Source organism: Mastigoproctus giganteus, chromosome 13 (assembly GCF_048544385.1).
Source record: "Mastigoproctus giganteus isolate SK-2022 chromosome 13, ASM4854438v1, whole genome shotgun sequence".
NCBI classification, from domain to species: Eukaryota; Metazoa; Arthropoda; class Arachnida; order Uropygi; family Thelyphonidae; genus Mastigoproctus; species Mastigoproctus giganteus.
In genome coordinates this window covers 105,267,314-105,289,560 of record NC_143587.1, presented here as the reverse complement: position 1 = coordinate 105,289,560, position 22,247 = coordinate 105,267,314, and the positions used below count along the sequence as shown (strand labels likewise).

The 22,247-nt window shown below is 37.9% G+C and overlaps 1 protein-coding gene across 2 annotated transcripts in view; it reads right to left on the bottom strand.

Annotated features, from left to right (window-relative positions):
• Nup205 (nuclear pore complex protein Nup205) overlaps positions 1-22,247 on the bottom strand; it is a 738,550-nt gene that overhangs the window by 667,783 nt on the left and 48,520 nt on the right. For both annotated transcript variants that reach the window (XM_090387115.1, XM_090387116.1), the window contains exon 3: positions 8,608-8,779. In XM_090387115.1, the coding sequence (XP_090243241.1) occupies positions 8,608-8,779 (172 nt within the window). The remainder of the gene's footprint in view (positions 1-8,607; positions 8,780-22,247) is intronic.

The window sequence follows — 22,247 nt, the reverse complement described above, 5'->3', positions numbered from 1 at the left end:
CAGTCTTAAATTATGGCACACATCCGCTTGTCATTGACCGGAATCGATTCGCTTCAAAACGTCTAATTTAATTTTCAAATTCAGTCTTTTTCTTACATTTATAGTCTTCATACTGCGCCCATACGTTGTTGCTTTTTCATTCTTATCGGCCATTATTAACTCTTCGAAAATGTTAACTGCATTGGTTGCATTAATTATGATACAATGTTCAAGTAAACTGTCCGTTTCGCACAATGTCTAATTTTTTTTTTTTTTTTTTTTCTTTGTTAGATGTTGGTGCATTGGCTTCTGTGACCATAATGCACCTCCAAAGGTTTTTGTAGTACTCTGATCCAAGCCCTAGGCGGGATTCAAATCCGTGACCTTTGGGTTGCCAGGCAGGCACTTTACCCACCCGGCTAGCCTGGTCGGCACGATGTCTAATACGGTACTGAGTGATGACTAGACTTCGGATAAATGCATACAACGCAAATATTACAAGCAATATACTTGATCGTTTTTTAAAATGTTGATCTCGGAATTACGTAACAAGTCACTGTACTGCAATTAAATTAGTGTGCGAGAAAATTTCACTGAGCGTGGGAAAATTTCTCAAGTTGGCGTGGGAAACATTTTAATGCTGTTTTGCTATTCATTTTCAAGCTATCGACTCCGTCGAATGAAACGATTCCGTTAAATATGCCGAATCAGCGTAAAGCGAACCGTGTTATAACGGGGATCTGCTGTATACAGGATGAGTAGCTGGTCCACAGGTTGTGATGAATGCTGTTTGATCACTGCACAATATGTCATTTGTTCCAGCATAAGCTGCTTAGAGAAAAGTAGCATTTTTAATGCTTGCAGTTTATGACCAACCAATAACACTGCAACTTAGATGACAGATTTACAGCCTGCTTTTGTTTTCTGTTTCAAGATTCTGAGGGAATATGATACTGTTGCAAAGTGTTGTATTGAGGTCTGCAATTTTTTACATCCATTTTGTTCTAGGATGTGTATTTGTGTTTTATTTTCTGAATTTTGTCCCAGACAGATTCTGAATTAGTCAGCTGGTTAATAGAGGATGTGAAATGGATCCAAGGTTTCTTTTGGCTCTTGCAGTGAATATAGCATGCCTCAGCATGTGCCCATTTATAGGCTATGAGATTGTTTGTAGTTGGATACCTCCAGAATATCACTAAGGCTTGTTCTGTATCTTTTTTGGTTGCTGTACAATCCGTATTCTGCAGTGGCTTTGGGAATTATGGGAACCAGACTGATGTTTTTAAAGTGGCTGCATGAACAACTTTCTCTGATGTACATTATTGCATAATGACAGGCTTCTAAATAGCTGTATTGATATCAATCTCTACCAGCTATATAGTAATTGTGGCATGTGATGTAAGAAAGCAAGCGTATGAGCTTATGTAGCATCAGCCAAACAAAAAAAAAAAAAAATTCACACAGCCATTCCATCTCAATGTTTGTCCAGTTCCTCTTTAAATTTATTTAACCTATCAACTTTCATAACGACAGATGGAAGTTTGTTCCAACAATTATTCACCCGCTATAGACAGCTGTAGAACAGATGTGCAAATTTCCGCACATCTATTCTACAGCTGTCTCTCCTCAATTTGAATTTATGCCCCCTTAGGTTCGTAATCTGAACAAGTGGAAGAATCCCATCAGAATTAAGTGTGCTCAACCCATTCAAGGCCTTATACACCTCAATCAGATCACCTCGCATGTGCCTAGTCTCCAGCCACTGCAATTTGCAGAACTTAAGCCTCTTTTGTTAAGAAGATCCCTTCATTCCCCTCACCAATCTTGTTGCCCTTCTCTGTACATGCTCAAGCAAATCTACATCCTTCCTAAAATGAGGACTCCAAGACCTGTACGCAGTACTCAAGGTGTGGCCTGACCATTACCTTATACAGAGGGACAATCACCTCCTTTTCCCTGCTAGAAAAATTCCTGTATATCATTGACAAAATCCCATGACCTGCTCTGGCAGCCTGCCTGCATTGCTCAGAAAACTTCTTATCTGACTGCACAATTACTCCCAGGTCTTTTTCATTTTCTACCATCCTAACTTACCACACAGTTGGTAAGTTCCTCTGGGGTTACTTCTACCCATATGCAGTACTTTGCATTTGTCAATGTTAAAGTTCAGTTGCCACTTCTCAGCCCATCTTCCCAAATTTTCTAGATCCTGTTGCAGTAGCACACTGCCATTACTGCCAAACTTCGACACTAAGCCTGATATACTTTCATCAATATCATTGATAAATATACAAAACAACAGTGGACCCAGCACCGAACCCTGTGGGACTCCACTAATAACATTAGTCCACGAAGAGCAGCGCCCATTGATTACCACCCTCTGTCTTCTCCCACTCAACCATCCTTTTATCCATTGTAGCAACTTAGCCTTGATACCATTCTGCTCCAATTTGTACACTAGTCTTCCATGCTTGTGGCGCCTCTGTAGCCAGGTGGGCAGGATCAGCAGTGCGTAGCACATGCTTCTTGATTAGACCGGGGTTCGAGCCCGTGATCACCAAATACGGAGGATGCAGAAAGGTCAGGGAATGACCACCACATATCCCCGGAACAATATGGCCTTAGTTGCTAATGCTCCTAAAAACCAAATAACAAGCAACAACAGTCTTCCATGCGCAACAGTGTCAAATGCTTTCCTGAAATCCAAGTATATGATATCAAAATTATTTTTTGCATCCAGTTCCTTTGTAACCACATCATAATATTCAATGAAATTTGTCAGACAAGACTTTCTCTTAACAAAACCATGCTGTGTCTGAATTATTGCTGCAGTCTTCTCTAGATGATCCTGCAATGCATCTTTAACCAGTGAGTCCATTATTTTACCCAGAACAGAAGTTAAACTAACTGGTCTGTAATTACTCATGAAAGTACTCTTCACCATTGCAGATTAGTCAGCACTTATATCGCCATCTACACTCATTTAGAGAGATCTGGATTCAATTCCCATCAATGACTGAAAGAATTTTTAGTCAACTTCATTTCAGACGATAGCCAATACTGTCCTTTTCTCCAAGTTATTCTGGGAATTTCAGACATCATGCAATACAACATGCAAATTAGTCCACAAACACACACCTCCCATTCTTCTATCTGCACAATACAGACATAGGGTGTGAAATGGATCCAAGGATTCTTTTGGCTCTAGCAGTGAATATAACATGCCTTGGCATGTGCCCTGAAAAGATGACACGTCTTGCTGGAATTAGATTCCCATACCAATATACAAATATCCTTATCATCACTGTTGTTACTCCCTAAGACTTTAATTCAGAACAGATCTCATCCTCTATAATGTTGAGAAGATCCCAATTAGAAAGTACACCTGAAGATAAGTTTAACAATAATAACATTAGTGTTAAACTTATCTTATCTGACTGCACAATTACTTGTGTTACCATGATGGCTATTGATAAACACAGAAGTTGCTCAGAGGAGTTGATCTGAATGTTTTAATTATTTGTTTCATTTAAGATATCTCCAGAACAGAGCCTCCAATAAACCCTTTCCTATAAACTCTTCTGAATGGAAAAAAAAAAAAAAAAAAAAAGAGGAGAAAATATTTTCTTAATATACTAATCAGTTGCTGAATGTAGGATCAAGAAATTAGGAGTAAGACAGCCTCATTTTATCTGCATTAGTATTATCTGCATTAATATTTAAATTTCCTGATTGGAAATATGAAAGAAATCAGGATTCAGATTTTGGTTCAACATTTAAGTTCTGACACCTAACATTGAGTTCAAGGTGATACCCATTAACCAGAAAACAATAAATTTGTTTGTAAGCAAATATCAAGACTACACTAGCACTATACCCACATATCTACCAGTCTGAATTCTGATCCTTTGCCCATGAAGGTATGCACATGCCATCAGCACAGTGGATCCTTGCAAGTGAACCCACAAGCCAATTGATAGTCTTGTCAAAGCAGAGGCCAAAGTGGTGTTGGAGTTGGGCTACCTCAAAAGCCAGTATTCCTCTTCCCTTTTTCCTGAATTTCCACAGATCATATCACAACACACACCAAGCATGTACTGCTATTATTCTTAGCCATGAACACTGGATCCAAGTGATGCTAATCGAGAGAACCAGTAGCAGTGCAAACACACTGTCAAAAAAATACACAGAATTACAGGAATACTGAAAAATATGCAAGGGAGTGCAACAATAAGATCAATTATGTATGCAAAGTGATATTTTTAAAGGAAGAATTTAAAGTGCTGTAAGCTGACATTACTCAGTTTAAATCTGATAAACTTCATCTTAACAGTGATCTGATGATTAAAAGGCACTAAACACAGGCTTTAAAATTACTTCTTTGAAGTAGAGCAAGCACATCTTCCTTCTTTTCCATGTGATAAAAACAGATGTACTTGATCAAAGAATGATAAGTACAAACTAAATGTAGAAAATCTGCACATAGCATCCAACTTTTGACTTTCAAAAAACTGAAAATCAAGCAACTGTGAGCAGGAGGAAAACGGGAGAGTTTGGGCCAAAACAGTTTTTTTTTTTTTCTCTCTCTTTTCTTTTCAATAAAGCAGAACATTGTTGCACTGATCCGAACCAAGAAGAGATAACTACAAATAAATGTAAGAAAGTCTGCTTAAACCAAAGAGCATTAAGTTATAACGATTAGCAAACTCTCGTCTTAAGAAACAGCAGATGGATATTTCTTTACAGTACACAGTTACAGTTAGAAAAAAGGAATAAAACAATTAGTATTATTATTAGTATTACCAGTGGCAAATGATGCAAAAGAGCAAGCTTATACAACATTGGCCAAAAAAAAAAAAATCCAATTTCACCTATCCATCACTTCCAATAATTTCACTATTTCTTCCTTGAATTTTTTCAAACTATCTACTTCCAACAACAATGGATGGAAACTTTGTTATTGTTGTTTGAGAGCTAATGGCACAAGAGCAGTTTACACTATAATGCACCTAGTCTAGGTTAGGAGAGTTTTGTATTTCAACATTTTTCACTTTTCTTGATATGGTTAAGAAGGAAGCCAAGATTTTACTTTATAATTATGTAGCTTTTCCATAAATGCTATACTATTCATTTTTATATGTTTTGGAATTCTGATTAACTTAAGCATTAGGTTGTTTTATGCATTCATTATTCTGTTGGAAATTCATTATTTTGTTGGAAAAGTTCTTAGACATTCTCTATTAAATCTTGGACAGTTCACTTCATGGTGAACTGTCCAAGATTTAATAGTAACCATGAGCAGAACTTGACAGTTTTGGCATTGAGGAGGGTCTTATGGGAGCTTTGGATGGATCCCAAAGCTGAAGGCAAACTTCTGCATATCTATACAACAATCTTTCCTCACTTTGAATTTATGCTCCCATCATGTGCATAGTCTGAACAGGAGGAAAAATTCCATCAGCACTGAGTTTGCTGAATCCATACAAAGATGTTTGCTTAAACATCTCAATCAGATCACCTTGCAAGTGCCTAGTGTCCAGACACTGCAATTTGCAGAACTGAAGTCTTTTTCAGTAAGTACCACTTTTTCCCCTCACCAATCTCGTTGCCCTTTCTCTGTAACCGTTCCAGCAGCTCTAGACCCTTCCTAAAATTGGACTCCAGCCCTCTATGCATACTCAAGGTGCAGACTAACCATTATCTTATACAATGGGATAATCATCACCATAACCCTGCTAGCAAAATTCCTGTACATCATTGACAAAACTCCATGAGCTGTCCTCGCAGCCTGTCTACACTGCTTTAGAGAACTTCACATCTCACTGCACAATTACCCACAGGTCCTTTTCATTTTCCACTACCCTGAGTTTAGTAGCACGCAATTGATACATTACTCTGGGATCACAGCCACCATATGCAGTACCTTGCACTAATCAATGTAAACCTTGAACTGACATTTCTCAGCCCATCTGTCTAATTTTTCTACATCTGGTTGTAGTGGCACACCTTCATTACTGTCATTAACCACCCTACCAACCTTTGTATCATCTGCAAAATTAGATATTAAGCTTGATATACCCTCATCATTTTCATTAATCAATACAGAAAACAACAATGGGCCCGGCACTGAACCCAGTGGAACTCTTGTAATAACATTAGTCCACGAAGAGTAGTATCCATTGTTAACCACTTTCTATCTTCTCCCCCCTCAACCATCTCTTTATCCATAGCAATAACTTTCCCTTAATGCCACACTGCTCCAACTTGTACAGTAGTCTTATGTGCAACAGTATCAAAAGACTCCTGAAATCTGAGTATGATATCAAAATTTTTTGCTACAGTTCCTTTGTCACTGCATCATTGTATATCCAATCAAATTGATCAGAGACCTCCTCTTAATGAACCACCCATGCTGTGACTGAAGTATAACTGCACTTCTGTCTAGATCATGGGTGGGCAACTTTTTTCGTCAGCGGGCCGAATGAAATTTTCGTATCATGATGCGGTCCGAATGAAATTTTCGCATCATGATGAGGGCCGGAATAGATTGAACGATTTAATAAAAAAAATCAGAACCTAAAAAATGTTATATTACTTGAATTACCAAATTATTAATGTATTTTTAAAAAAAATATCTGAATGTCCAATTATCATTGAAAATGCGGCATTCGGCATCAATTTTTCATTTTTTTTTAATTGGCTCATTTTATGGGCTATAAATTATATTAAATTAAAAATTGTAATAATTAGAAAAGGCATAAAACATAAAATATCTCGCACCAATATTATTTTTTTCAATAAGAAGTCAAACCCAAAGGAACTTCGTTCAATCGATGCTACAATAATAATTAGGAAATAACTCTTTGACGCTGCGTAGAATCACTTGGTTACTGTTGTACTGGCTGCGATTCCCGATTGAACTGAATTAAGCCGAACGTTTACGGCGAGTGTAGTCAGGTATGGATTTTCTATATTTATGCATTTACCGAGGGGGCCGGATTCAACATCGTCGCGGGCCGGCTGTTGCCCACCCCTGGTCTAGATGGTCCTGCATTTCTAGACTAGTGACATTATTTTCCCTGGAACAGACATTAAGCTAACAGGTGTGTAATTACTCAGTTACCCTTTGATCCTGCTTTTTAAATTGGGGATATATTTGCAAATCTCCAGTTCAGAGGGACCTCCCCTGAATCCAAAGATCCTGTCATTTATATGGCAATGGGTTTGCTTATCTCCTTTGCTGCCTTCCTTAAAATAATTGGATAGATCCCTTCCACTCGAAATGCCTTTTTTATATTTAATTTCAACAATCTCTCTTTAACTTTCCTCTCAGTTATTACAAATCCTTTCACTCCCTTTTAAAGAGTCTGATAAACTTCTAGCATCCACTTCCCTAAACAATTCCTCACGTGTGCAAAATACCTATTCAGTTTATCAGCAACCGGAGCAGGATTATCAACATCGATATCAAGTGAACCATTGCAATTCATCCCTTTCCTTTTAGTGTTTACGTAAGGAAAAAAAAGTGTCTGATGTTTTTCTTTGCATCTTTGCATCTTTGCACCTAACCTCCTTTGTGATTTTTATTACAGACTAGTGTTACTATATTACAGACTAGTTTATATCTACCATAAGCTTCTGTGTCACCTGATAATTTATGAGCATCTCATGCATTCTTCTCTGTCACAAGGCTCATTAGTTCATCTGACATCTGCATATGACATCAGTCTAAACCTTGACCTATATGGATGTCAGATTATCTTTTTAATTTCTATACAGTATTTTTTTGTTGGTATGCAAAGCCTAGTAGCTTCTGCAATTACTTCCCTTGAATTCTTCCCATTTTGGGTGAGTTGTTGCTAACATCGTTAGTTGGTCCTACTGTATAGAATTTATAAACTGTCTGAGACCACTGTAGTCTCCTTCAGGAAAGCAAAACCCCTTCCCTTTACCCTTGATGGTAATTACATCTTTAAGTAAATCCCACATCAATGCACTGTGAGCGCTGCTATGCAGTGCTATGCTTTTATCTGCAGATTGTAAATGCATGAAGAAACATTGCTGATAATCAGATCAAGAGCATTGCTCTCTCTCTCTCTCTCTCTCTCTCTCTCTCTCTCTCTCTCTCTCTCTCTCTCTCTCTCTCTCTCTCTCTCTCTCTTATTGCCTCTCTAACATGCTGCTGTAGAAAGCAATCATCCAATAAATCCTCAAACGTCTTGCTAGTCTGCAAGTTACTAAACCACAAGTTCCAGTCAATATCTGGGAAGTTAAAATCCCCCATTATAAGACACTCTGATTTACTGGCCCACTCTATTTCTTTGTAAAGCTGTTCATTGTACTCATCATAGTCATTCAGCCTATAAAACACTCCTCCTCTCATTTTTGTTTTCCTAGTGCTTGTAACTGAAGGATATAGAAAGCAAATTTATGCCAAGCAAAGTTATTTATTTCAAGGTTAATGTCATATAAATTTTGATCCTTGAATCATTTTGCCATATGAAACTTCATAAATAATTCATACCTTACATAGCTTTGAAAATATACCCATGTAAAAAACAATGTTTTCTGATAACAACAAATTGTCTTTAAGTAGAAATGCTAAATTATATATATTTTATTTTCTACCTGCTATTAATAGTTCTAATGATGTAAGTTCATTAAGCTCAAACATATCACTAATAATTAGAGCTTCATCCACCATGGTCTGTGAAAGTACTTGAAGTCCAGCTTGACCAGCAACAGCTATTCCCTCAGTGGATGCTTGAGAAACAGTCTGACGATGAGTAGGGTTTTGAGGCTTAAAAAAAAAAGTATATAAAGACAAATTCTTAACTATTATAAAAAAATACTGCAGAAAATATCTATAAATAATTATATATACAATATGTCCCAGAATAATGGCAGCAACACATCACAGTTTGAAGACCATTTTGTAAAACAACTGTGTTACTTTGTATACACTATTATGTTGAAATGCTCATGAAAGTGCAATTAAATATACAGCCACTCCCCAACTTACATAGTTTTTTTTTTTTTTTCCAAATGGCACCAGGGGTTCCCCCCATCTCTGCATAGCATATATATTGTGGGTGTGAAACAGAACGCTGTGAATGCCTGAGGTTTAAAGGTGTATGGATTTTGTATATGTGTAGTGTCGTATACTACCATTGTTCCTCTGGTCATTTAGTCGATGGGCCCCTAATGGGACCCAACATTGCCCACACTCTGCCCTGTGGAGGCAGACCAGGTACACTAGTATTATAGTTATTTACTCTGGCAGGTCCTGACACCTAATTTTCTGAGATTTCAGTGGCTAGGATCTAAAAAAAAAACTATAGATATAGGTCAGCCAAAAGGAGTACTAGTCATGCATGCGAATTGATGTCATTAAGTTTTTGGGTGTAGGGCTCAGGCAATCTGGAGATTACTCGGATGCTAATAGTTGTAAGTTAGAGAGAGGAGAGACTAAAAGTTGGGGGGGGGAAGACAGATGCAGTGCCCATACAAAAGATGACCCCTGAATCAGTGGAGCAAGCTTCTCCCCTCTCGCTGCCCCTCTTTTCCCCACCAGAGGGAAAAGAGGGGCAGCGAGAGGGGAGAAGACCTGGGGTCACCTCCCCCCTCCTGCCCGGGGAGTGGAGGCAAAGGACCACACAAGGGAGCATAGCTAGGAAGGCCTAATGGAAACAGCGGAGCTGTGCTTCTGGTTGTGTCACATCTGGGACAGCATCCCAAACCATGACAGCTAGGAACATCCAACAGCATGGTGTCAGCATGGATAACCTTGGGGTCCATATGGTTCCCATGGCCATCCATCCGGTGAAGATGGCTGGAATAGAACATGCAATTTATATCATTCGCTCACACACCATTTTTTTTTTTTTGCATTATATATTTTATAGTTTTGGTTTTTTTTTTACCTACATTTCAAGGCAACATTTTATAGTTTTTACATTTTACAAGTTTTTTATACTTTTTTTTCAATGCTTATTTAATTATTGCTTTTAAATGGTCCTTAAGGTTGTCACAGACATTCTCTCAGATAGGCCAGACAAGCTGCACTTGCTACCTAGGAGTCTGAAACGCTGATGGAACTGATATTCGGGTGACACTCAAGTCAAGTAGACCCAATTTCGGCGAAGTCCGGACGGTCTGTGACAGCCAAATCCTCTGCTTGCACCTTCACGATGGTGGGACTGTTAGTAATCCTGGGTATAACCTCCATGCACAAGTACATGGTGGGTGACCACCCATGTGTGAACCAACATAAGCAGGGATCGAGGTGTGGCACCCACACCACATGGAGGAATGCCGCCCCTCTATGTTACCAGGTAGTACTAGGTGGTAGATGACTCTTATCACCCGGTGCAATACCACCACTTTGCTTATTGGAGGCTTGAAGTGGTGGAACCCATATTTAGTCTCTAGAGCTAAGTTCCGATGAACCCTTCCCTATCTCTTCCATCATGCAGTATGATTGATGAATTTTGAGGTTATGATGAACATCGTGGCGAGATCCAATATTCCGTACATTTCGAGGGTATAGCTCTAAAACGGTGTTCGCAGGCCAACCGCTAGTTAGTACACCAGACCGAACCTATTGGTTCGGTCTGGGAGGCTTCCGGATCAGCTAGTGTATAATCTTGCTACCTCTACTCTGCCAGATAATTACTGGAGGGAGTTCAAGTAGTGTGTATGCGGGGAGCATTGTCGAGGCCACGTTATGTCAAGGATCTGGGTATATTCATACCATGTGTACGCCATATCCAAAAATTTCATTACTTCATACAGCATGTTCCAACCACTTTTTCTTACTATTGAATACACCATGAATTGTCAAACTAATAGAGCAAGCTTATCTGCGAAAAGATCTAAACCTCCCAAGCACTTCCTAATTCATTTCGCAAATATACGTGGTCTCAATTCTAATCTTAACGATGTCCATTTCCACTTGCAGTCTGCCAAACCCCATGTACTTTATCTGACTGAATCTCACTTATCGGTCGATTCAAATACTGCTCATCTCAGATGCCCAAATTATTCGCTGTATGATTCCTTTCGCCTCAAAGGTGGTACTTGTACATATGTCCGTTCTGATATTCCCTGTCAGAGAATTGGCAATTTGGAATCTACTCTCTTTGATCTTCTCTGGCTTAAAATCTCTCTACCGCATTGTGTAAAATTCATCTGTTGTCTCTACCGTTCTCCCAACTTCACTAATCACTTGGAGCTCCTTGACTTCCTCTCTTTGCAACTTGACGTTCTCCAGTCCAACTTTCCTAACAGTGAAGTAATTTTCCTTGGTGATTTTAATGTTCACAACTCCAGCTGGCTTCCGTTTTCTAGTCACACCGACCCAGCTGGTCGAGATGCTGAGGCTTTTGCAATTACTAATGACCTTGCACAGATTGTTCATTAACCTACAAGAATGCCGGACAATCCTAATCATACAGCCAACACGCTTGATCTTTTTCTCACAAACAACCCTTCTAAGTACACGGTCGAAGTGAGAGGTCCTTTAGGTACTTCAGATCACACTTTGGTGATTGTCTCTTCTCCAATGGAGCCTTTATCTCATGGCTATTCCCAACCTCATGTTGTTTGGCATTACAAGAATACAAAATGGGATGACCTACGAGATTTCTTTTCTTCTTTTCCGTGGTCGGATTACTGTTTCAAAACTTCTGATGTCAACGTTTGCTCAGATCGTGTCAGTGAAATTATTCTTGCAGGAATGGAATCCTTTATCCCACACTCCACTTTAAAATCTCGTCCTTTATCTAAACCTTGGTTTTCTAATAAATGTGCAAAGGCTGTTCAAGAGAAGAATGTTGCATATTGTAATTGGCTTCTTTCTATTTCTTCAGTTTCATTTTCTGCCTACACCAATGCTTGCAACAATTGTAAAGCAGTTATTCATCAGTCCAAACTAAAGTTTGAACAGGCTAAGAGCAGAAAACTTGCTTCTTGCCCTAATGGTAGCCGAGCATTCTGGTTCCTTGCCAAAGCTATTGGCCGCAACTTTTGCCCATCTCTGTTCAAACCAGATGGTTCTGTTGTCACTTCCGCCAAGAATAAAGCTGACCTGCTAACGTCCCATTTTTCTTCCAACTCATATATTAATGATCTTGGTAAAACACCTCCCACCATTCCCAACACGGCATTCAATGCCTCCTGTGGTCTTCCATCAAAAGGATGTCAGAATGATTTTGACGAATTTTGATGCTAAGAAAGCTCCAGGTCCTGATGGTATTTCTCCACTTGTTCTCAAAACCTGTGCTCCTGAACTTACTCCTATTCTATGCCGCCTTTTTTCACTTTCTTATTCCAAAGGTGTTTTTCCTTCTGCTTGGAAATTTGCTCATATCCAGTCAGTTCCTAAAAAGGGTGACAAATCCCTCCCATCCATTTATCGTCCCATTGCAATTACTTCTACTCTTTCTAAAGTAATGGAGAAATCAATTAACCACCAACTCTTAAACTACCTAGAAACCTTCCATCTGATCAACGATCGCCAGTATGGATTCCATCAGTGTCGATCCACTGGTGATGTTCTGACTTATGTTACCCATTTATGGACTAATTCAAAGAAAGTTTTGGTGAAACACAAGTAGTTGCTCTTGACATCTCAAAGGCTCTCGATCATGTTTGGCATAAAGGTCTTCTAAACAAGCTTCCATCTTATGGTTTACCAACTGTTTTTAGTAATTGGTAATCCAGTTTTCTCTCTGATCACTCACTGAGGGTGATGGTAGATGGCTCTCTTCTAACTTCTCCACTAATGCCGGTTTTCCCCAAGGTTCAGTTCTTTCCCCCACTCTTTTCCTCTTGTATATTAATGACCTTCTTCCATTGACTGGAAATCCAATCCATAGTTTTGCCGATGATAGCACATTGCATTCCTCTTTCCATTTTGAGAAACCTTGCCTTGTTCAATCAGCTTTAACTTCTCTAAAATCTGCTACCAATTCCTTAAATGCCGATCTTCAGGTAATTCTCCAGTGGGGCAAAGACAACTTAGTTGATTTCAACCCTTCTAAAACTCAGTCTTGTCTTATATCTCGCAAAAAGGATCCTTCTGCTCCTATGTTTATCTTTGGTGACACTCTGATATCTAGGCAAAATGATATATCTCTTTTGGGGATTACCCTGACTTCTAATCTCTCTTGGCACAAGCACATTACAAATATTGCTTCCTCTGCATCTAAAAAACTTGGTTTTCTCTTTCGCTCTCAGCGTTACTTTTCTTCCAAACAGCTGCTCACTCTGTATAAATCGCAAATCCGCCCTGCCATGGAATATTGTTCCCACATCTGGGGCGGTGCCCCCCAAAACTTCTCTCAGGCTTCTTGATTCCATTCAGAAGAGGGCAGTTAGGTTAATTAATGATTCATCTCTAACAGAGTCTCTCCACTTGCTGTCTCATAGACGTACTGTTTCTGCTGCAGGCCTTTTCCAAAGATACTTCCATGGGCTCTGTTCTTCTGAATTGGCTTCTATAATTCCCGCTCTCTCTTTCAAAACAGTCCGAAAACGTGCCGCCACCAGCCAATATCCATTTACTGTCCAATTTCAAACTCACAGAACCAACTTTTCATCTTCCTCTTTTATTCATTCAACTCCCGTTTTCTAGAACAACCTTCCTTCCTATGTATTTCCTGAAAATTACAGTCTAAAGAAGTTCAAGTCCAATGTCAACAAATATCTTCCTTCGTCTTCTCAACCTCCAACCCAGCACGGTACTAAGTACTATAGGTTCTAATACCTCGTGTTTGGGATTTACATTAAAAAAAAATAATTCAATGCATGTTTCATTATTGCTTTTAAAACAAAGTGACAATTAAACAAGTAAATAATTTAAAGACAGCTCACAAAATTTAAATGACATACAAATAATCAAATTTAGGAGAATATTTAACTAGATATCTAACTATATGTTTCTGAATAAAGAAACAAAAACACACATTTATATAACAATTATACTAATATTAAAATTTTTGTAAACAAACTTCCTGTCATACTTTTACATTCTGCCTTCGACATTTAAACATTCTCACAATTTATACTATTTCTCACATTCATTCACTCATCCAGGCACACACTTTTTCACCCTTACATTCACACAGCCCATTTCACTCAGACTCCACAGTCATTCGCTCAACAACACATCATTCACACTCATCCTTTACTTTCACACAACTAATTTTAAGTAAGGGTTGCATTCCATGGAACTCTATGTAAGTCGGAATTTCCATAAATGCTTATGCAGCACTCGCAACTATGTGCGCTGAATTCGATTGAAGCAAAAAAGAAATATCCGACGAACATGTAAATAGAATTATTTATTCAATTTTTTTATCTTACACGCAGGAAAAATTACATCTTTTTTAATTTTTTCTAACTTTTTTTTTTTGCTTCGAAATATACAACAAAAATATTAAGCCATGTGCCAGTACAAACACCTCAGGTCACTCGCTTATGAATCTGATTTTCCATCCTTATTATTAATTGCTTTTCCATCTCCAATATAGCACCTGAACGTTATTTTGTAATCAATGTTGATCCTTTAACATGTTCTTTTATACGTGCATTGTCCTTTAAAATAGTATTCACTGTTGAAGCAGCAAGACCTAATTTCCATACAATAGATGACAAACTTTGTCCTGCTTCATACTTAATCACTTTCATCTTCATTTCTAAATCAATTTTGTTTCATTTCCTAGCACTGCCGCCACTTACACTTTCCGTTGGTCACTTTCCCTTCATCATTGTAACAAGTAAATAGGAATAAAGAGAATATTCTGAAAATTTATTTATGTTTTTTTATATGATTGAAGATTTCAGTGAAGGGGAAACACATTTCATTGTAATAACATAAAATCCCACACAATTCCAGTTATCGGTATTATTGCAATTGCAATAAGATCGAGTTTACTACCTGTTTATCACAGGTTGAACTAACAGAACAGCCCAATAAACCAGAAAGTGCAATTTTTTTTTTATTGTTTTATGGTCGTGACCTCCAGAAAGTTGCTCCAGAAAAATATCACAAAGGCATTCAAAATTGATTCTTATAATGAAACATATGATAACGATGAAAGTGTAGTGCATTCTCCAGTCGGACAGCATAATCCTTCCGCTCAGCCTATGGTAGCATTTGTAAATGTGTCGACCGCATGTTTTGTTTTTGCATCCTTTAGTTAAGTGATTTTTGTGTTGTGCTTATTTGACATAAATTTATATAAAAATAATTTATATACTTACAATAATAATTTATATAACTACAATTTCTATTATGGTGGCTCAAAGATCGTCTGGGGGAACACACGAGGACTATACAGACCACAGAGTTTAGCAAGTCCGCTACTGCCGAGCATTTTTGGGAAAAACAATACCAGGTCTTCCCAGAGAATGCTGTCATCCTTGACCGGGCGCATAAATTCTGGGACCGCAAGTGGCTCGAGAGCTTGTGGATTGGTTCATCTGAAAATAATACTATGAATAGAGATAGGGGTGTTCGGCTTCACCCCCTTTTCGAGGCTGTAATCCTCGCAAAAGATGAGCGTTTCTGCCTTCCACGCCCCCAAGTCGCTTCCGGTTCTGGTACACACGAAGAATATACTGCTCATGCAGCTGGTCAACCACGTGTGCCGTGAACCTGATACTTAAGGATGTGTTGCTTAATGTGCTGTGTTGTTGAGAAAGGAGGCAGGTGCTCCCAAAAGCTACAATTGCACAGTTTTAACGCTTTTCAGTATTTATATTTTATTGTATTTTAACTTTTTACTTTTATTTTATTGTATTTTAACTTTTTACTTTTATTTTATTGTATTTTATTTTATTATAATGTATAGTAAGTCAGTCATTGTAAATAGATTATTTTATAATATCCATTATTTTTGTAAATATTAAACTATATTAATTTAAATGGTTGGTGTATTAATTTAATATTGTGAACATGAACTTTCCCAACCTTAGAGGCCTTTTTGAAGGTCTTACCTTACAAACTGTGTACCAACTCCGTACATATGAGTAATGTACATTACTCATGTGTCAGATAATGTACGTTCAATTCATTTTCTTCCTCTTCATCGCTGCTAAGCAAAATCTCTTCTGCAGCATCTAGATTTCGTGTACCTTCTGCTCTCTTTAAAAGACATGAACTGCACGCTTCGAAGTCACAATTTTTTATGGTTTCAAACAAGCATAAGTTCAGTAGCACAGAACCTAACTCAGGGATCTCCCAACAAAATACAGTGGATCCCCACTTTAAAGATATAAAGCACAAATTTAGCTTTATTACCTTACCAATTAACAAAGTTAAATGATACGTGAAAATTGGAAGAATATTTTCCAGTTTACAAAATAAATTCATGCTTATATACATAGCTTAATTAATACGTACTGTAATGTGTATATACACTAACTAATTGATATTTCTGTTCACCGACTTTTTTTTTTTTATTGTAAAATTTAAAACAGTAAAAAATATCAGCCATTAATAACAAAGAGCATGGCACACACAAGTTGCAACAGACACGATATGCACAAGTGAGATACGGAGTAATGAGTTTCTGAAAATTTATTTATGTTTTTTATATGATTGAATATTTCATGGAAGGGGAAACACATTTCACCATATTAACGCAAAAACCCACAAATTCCAGCTATCGGTACTAAAGCAAATGCAAGAAGATAGAGTTTACTACTGGTTTTTAATTGATTACACTTAACAGAAAAGCCCAATAAACCGGAAACTCCAATTTGTTTTATGGTAATGATCTCCAGAAATATGCTTTAGAAAAATATCAAGAAGGCGATAACAACTAGCGAGTCAACAGTGGGGATTACAAAAAGGAATGGAAACATTGAAAATTACATCTAACGTAAAAGCAGGGCTTTCCCAGCACAAAAGCTCAAAAAATCATGTTATGTGATTTTTTCCACAATTCTCAAACCATATTACAGTGAAATCGTGTTATATAAGTACCCTGTTGTGCGAGGATCGCCACAATTTATCAATTTATCAATCGTGTTAGAGCAAACCGTGTTGTAGAAGTACCGTGTTATACAGGGATTGTATGTGTGTGTGTATTATATATATATATATATTACTGTTGTACGAACTATTAATAAATTGTAAAAGAGATCAAACAAAACTATACTCCGTGTAGTTTTTAAAGGTAAAAAATAATAGTTTATTGAAACAAGCTGGAAAGCAAACTTTACAGAAAACATTCGAACAAACTAAACATTTATAAGAAAATTTTGCTAATGTTTCGAAATCTTTGTACATATTGTTTTCAAGCCTAGAGGAAGGAAAAACAAGATAATTGTAGGAATTAGTTGTATAACGCTGACCTATTTTTAAAATTAAAGAAATTGTAAATTATGAGGAAAAAGAAGTTGAAGATACACTGTGATTACTGTGACAAGTAGTGAAGATACACTGCACTATTTTTAATAATTGTGCAAAAAAAAATTATGAAATTTATCAAGTGTAAAAAAATAAATTGAATGATGGCTAGTTATAACAAATGCCATACAGTTTTATGAATTAAAGAAATTCAATGAACTAGGAGAGAACACTAGATACAAGAAAATCATACCTTACGTAAACCGGGTGGTTATAAAATAAGTTGTCTTATGCAGGAGACCCTACTGTCAAAACGGTTAGAGATAGCCCTGTGGAAATCGGTGGGTATGTTATTTAGGGTATGGGGAAGCGATTTGGAGAAGAAAAAAAATTAGTTCAGACTGAATACTTAACTTAGGATTAGATTTTAATATCAGAAATTAGAAATCTACAGAAATTGTTCTATATGCTTTCCTTCACTTGAGATGACATTCTGAAAATGGAGGATTGTGTGCGACACAGTTTCACATAACGTCTCACTGAGGATGTTGGCTACATGCTGGTTAATGCTTGCGTTCAAACTGAAAAGCAGCTATATGCCACCGGGGTAAACTCTGTCTTTCAGGTATCCCCATAGTTAGAAATCGCAGGAATTTAGTTCTGCTGATTGGGCTGGCTAGAACTGTAGAAAGTCTCTAGAAATTATGCGATCATTTCCAAATGTTGAACAGAGCAGTTCCTTCAATCGTTGACCAACATGAGGAGGGGCACCATCTTGCATGAACACTACAGTCGCCAAGCATTGCCTTTCTTACAGAGCAAAAATAATGTGATCTCTTAGAAGAGCGCAGTACCGTGCACTAGTTACCGTACACCTTATACTTTATAAGGTGTGGTCTAACCATTGCCTTATACAAGGGGGCAATCACCTCTTTATCCCTGCCATCAAAATTCCTGTATATCACTGACAAGACACCATGACCTACTCTTGCAGCCTGTCTGCACAGCTCAGAAAACTTCATATCTGACTGCACAATTACCCCCCAAGTCCTTTTCATTCTCCAATACCCTGAGTGTAGTACTACACAGTTGGTATGTTACGCTGGGGTTACTGCTACCCACATGCAGTACTTTACATTTGTCAATGTTAAACTTCAGTTGCCACCTCTCAGCCGATCTGCTCAACTATTCTAGATATTATTACAGTAGTAGACTATCATTACTGTCATTAACAAGCCTGCCAACCTTCATATCATCTGAAAACTTAGACATTAACCTGATATACCTTTATCAATATCGTTGATAAATACAGAAAACAACACTGAGCCCAACACAAACTCTGGGGTACACCACTAATAACATTAGTCCACGAAGAGCAGTGTCCATTGATTATCATTCTGTCTTCTCCCACTCAACCATCCCTTTATCCATAGCAGCAACTTGCCCTTAATGCCATACTGCTCCAATTTGTACAGCAGTCTTCCATGTGCAACAGTATCAAAAGCTTTCCTAAAATCCAAGTATATGATATAAAAATTATTTTTTTAATCCAGTTCCTTTGTGACCTCATTGTAGTATCCAATCAGATTGGTCAGACAAGACTTCCCCTTAACAAACTTAACAAACATTTGTGTTTGAACTATAACTCCAGCTTTCTCTATATGACCTGTAGTGCTCCTTTAACCATTGCCTCCATTAATTTCCCCCAAACAGAAGTTAAACTAACAGGTCTGCAATCACTTGTGTCACCCTTTGATATTCCTTTGTACATCTCCAGTCGATGGGGATGTCTGATGAGTCCAAGGAAGCTCTCATAATTATGGCTAAGGGATTGATTACTTAATTTTTGTCCTCCATCAATATAACTGGATAGTTCCCATCCACCCCAGGTGACTTTCTTATGTTTAACTTCAACAATTTCTCCTCCACTTTGCTCTCAGTTATTACAAAATCATTAAGCACTGTGTTACAATTTGATAAACTTCCGTCATTTTTCTTGCTTAACTCCTCATGTGTGAATGTAGAGGCAAAATACTCATTCAGATTATCAGCTGTCTGAGCAGGATCATCAACAGCCGAATCATCGACAGCAAGTGGACCAATCTGATTCATCCCCTTACTTCTACAGTTCTTTACTTTATGTAAGTAAAGATGTCCTTGCTATTTTTCTTAGCATCCTTTTCCAAAGATTTCTCATAATCTGCCTTTGCCTGCCTAATCTCCTTTGTGACTTGATTACACACCCGCTTATTTCTACCATAGGCTTCTGTGTCACCTGATAATTTATATGCATCCCATACATTTTTCTTTTCTGCCACGAGTCCTTTTAGTTCATCTGACATCCATTTAGGGCTAAACCTTGGCCGGTATTTCTTAGCTGGGACAAAAGGCCTAATGTCTTCCAAGTTTACCTCCTTGATTGCCTCCCATTTAGAATTTGCTGTTGGTAAAATCATCAGTCGGTCCCACTGTATAGAATTTAAAATGTCTCAGGCCATCGTAGTCACCTTTACGAAAGCAAAAACCCTTCTCTTTACCCCTGACAGTAGTTACATCTTTGAGTAAATCCCACATCAACACAGTGTGATCACTGCCACCTAGTGGTTCCTTTATCTGCAAATTCTTAATTCATGATGAATTACAGCGGATAATCAGATCAAGAGTATTAGTCCCTCTGGTTGCCTCTTGAACATGCTGTAGAAAACAATCATCCAATATATCCAAAAAAGCCTTGCTAGTGTGCAAGTGACCAACCCAGAAGTCCCGGTCAGTATCTAATAATTAAAATCAGCCATTATAAGACAATCTAATTTACTGGCCCACTGTATTTCTCTGTACAGTTGTTCATTTTACTCATCAGAGTCATTAGGCCTATAACAAATTCCTATTCTCAATTTCGCTTTCCCAGTTCTTATGTCACACCACACTGACTCGGAATTGCATTGTCCACCAATGTCAATTGGATACACTTCCCTAGATTTTATGTGTTTCTTATCAAACAGCATAACTCCTCCTCCCTTCTTGTCCTGTCTATCCTTCATGCACACATTGTACTCACTAAATTCCAATCCTGCATTCCTTGTATCTGTGTGACACCAAATCCCTGATATCCCAACAATATTTGCTTTCGATGTCTTCACCAGCACCTCAAATATATTTACTAAACTCCTAGCATTGGTGTACATGCAAATATACATGCACCTGTTCTTATTCTTAACTACCCTAACACAACCCATGTATTTATTTTCAGGCTGCTTTCCAGGCTGCTGCTAATTCAATAGAAGCAGGTGCAAGAATCACTTTCACCTTTGCTTGTGGCTACTGTTAATCTTTTAGTCTGTGGATCCCGCCAATTTGGCAGTTTTCCGAACAGCCTAACACTGCCTCAACAGCATCAGCAAATATGCTTGAACCCTTTCTATTTAAATGTATCCCATTCCTGTAGACACAGTCTCTCCTGTTAACAAGCACAGACCAGGCTTAAAAAATTCTACCCCATGTGGCTTGCACAATCTCTCCAGGGCCGAACTGATTAACAAGGCTCTCATCATATACTGCCTCCTATCGTGTCTGGACAGAATTGCAGATATTTTCAAATTCAACCCTAACTCGCAACTTTTTTTCAACATTGACCTTTACTTGTTAAGTAATTCTCCAGATTATAAAGCAACCACTGATGTGGGACTGAGTCAAAAGCTTTGCTGAAATCTAAATAAACAACGTCGAAATTATTTCCTAAATCCTGCTCAACCCTTTCAAAATAGCGAACCAGATTTGTTAAACATGATTTTCCCTTTACAAAACCATGCTGAGTATCCTTGAGAATTTCAATTCTATCCAAATGATCATGAATTCCACCCTTGATCATTGCCTCCATTATTTTCCCTACCACTGAAGTCAGACTGACAGGTTGATAATTTTCCACTTCACTCTTAGAACCACCCTTATGTATGGGAGATACAATCCAACAGAATCTCCCTAGAGTCTAGTGATGCTCGCATAATTAGCCTCAATGGTTCAATGCACTCGCTTGCCGCCTCTCTTAAGATTATAGGGTATATTCCATCAACTCCAGGAGCCTTACTGGTCTGTAGGCTCGAAAGTTTTTTCATTAAATAATCTTGCGAAATTTCAATATCATTAATTACATATTTCTCAACTTCGCTCCCACAATTTCCCATTGCCACAAAAGGTTTTTCTTCTGTAAATATCGATGCAAAATTACTGTTGAGTTCATTTGCAACGGCAGCTGGTGTATTTAATACTATCCCCTTTCCCTTACGTAAAGGTCCAATCTAGTTTGTTCTGCTCTTCTTAGCATTTATATATGTGGAGAATTCCTTATCCCCTCTCTTTGCTCTGTTTGCTAGCGATTTCTTATAAACTGTCTTTGCCTGTCGAACCTTTTCTGTGGCTCTATTACAGATCATCTTGTAGCTGTTATAGGCTGCAGTACTTTTTATTGCTCTGTAACTTTTCCATGCCACCTTTTTCTGCTTAAGTAATGTGGCAACTTCACTATTCCTCCAACTTGGAACCCTCCTCGTGGAGTATTTTTTTAATGGTAAATACGCATTCAAGGCATCTGTGATTAATATTTTAAAAGCATACTACAGTTCAACTGTATTTGTTCTCTGTGCGATATCTACCCAGTTAATAGAGGCCATGTATCACCTCAAAGTATCGTAATTTCCTTTTCTGAAATTATAACCCATTCCTTTGCCTTTTACTACTGCTACCTCTCTCTCTCTTCATCATCCATCATAGAACTCCATGATCTAGAAAAGTTGAGCAGATGGGCTGAGATGTGGTAAATGAAGTTTAACACTGACAAATGTAAAGTACTGCATATGGGTAGAAGTAACCCCAGAGTAGTGTACCAACTGTGTGGTACTACACTCAGAGTAGT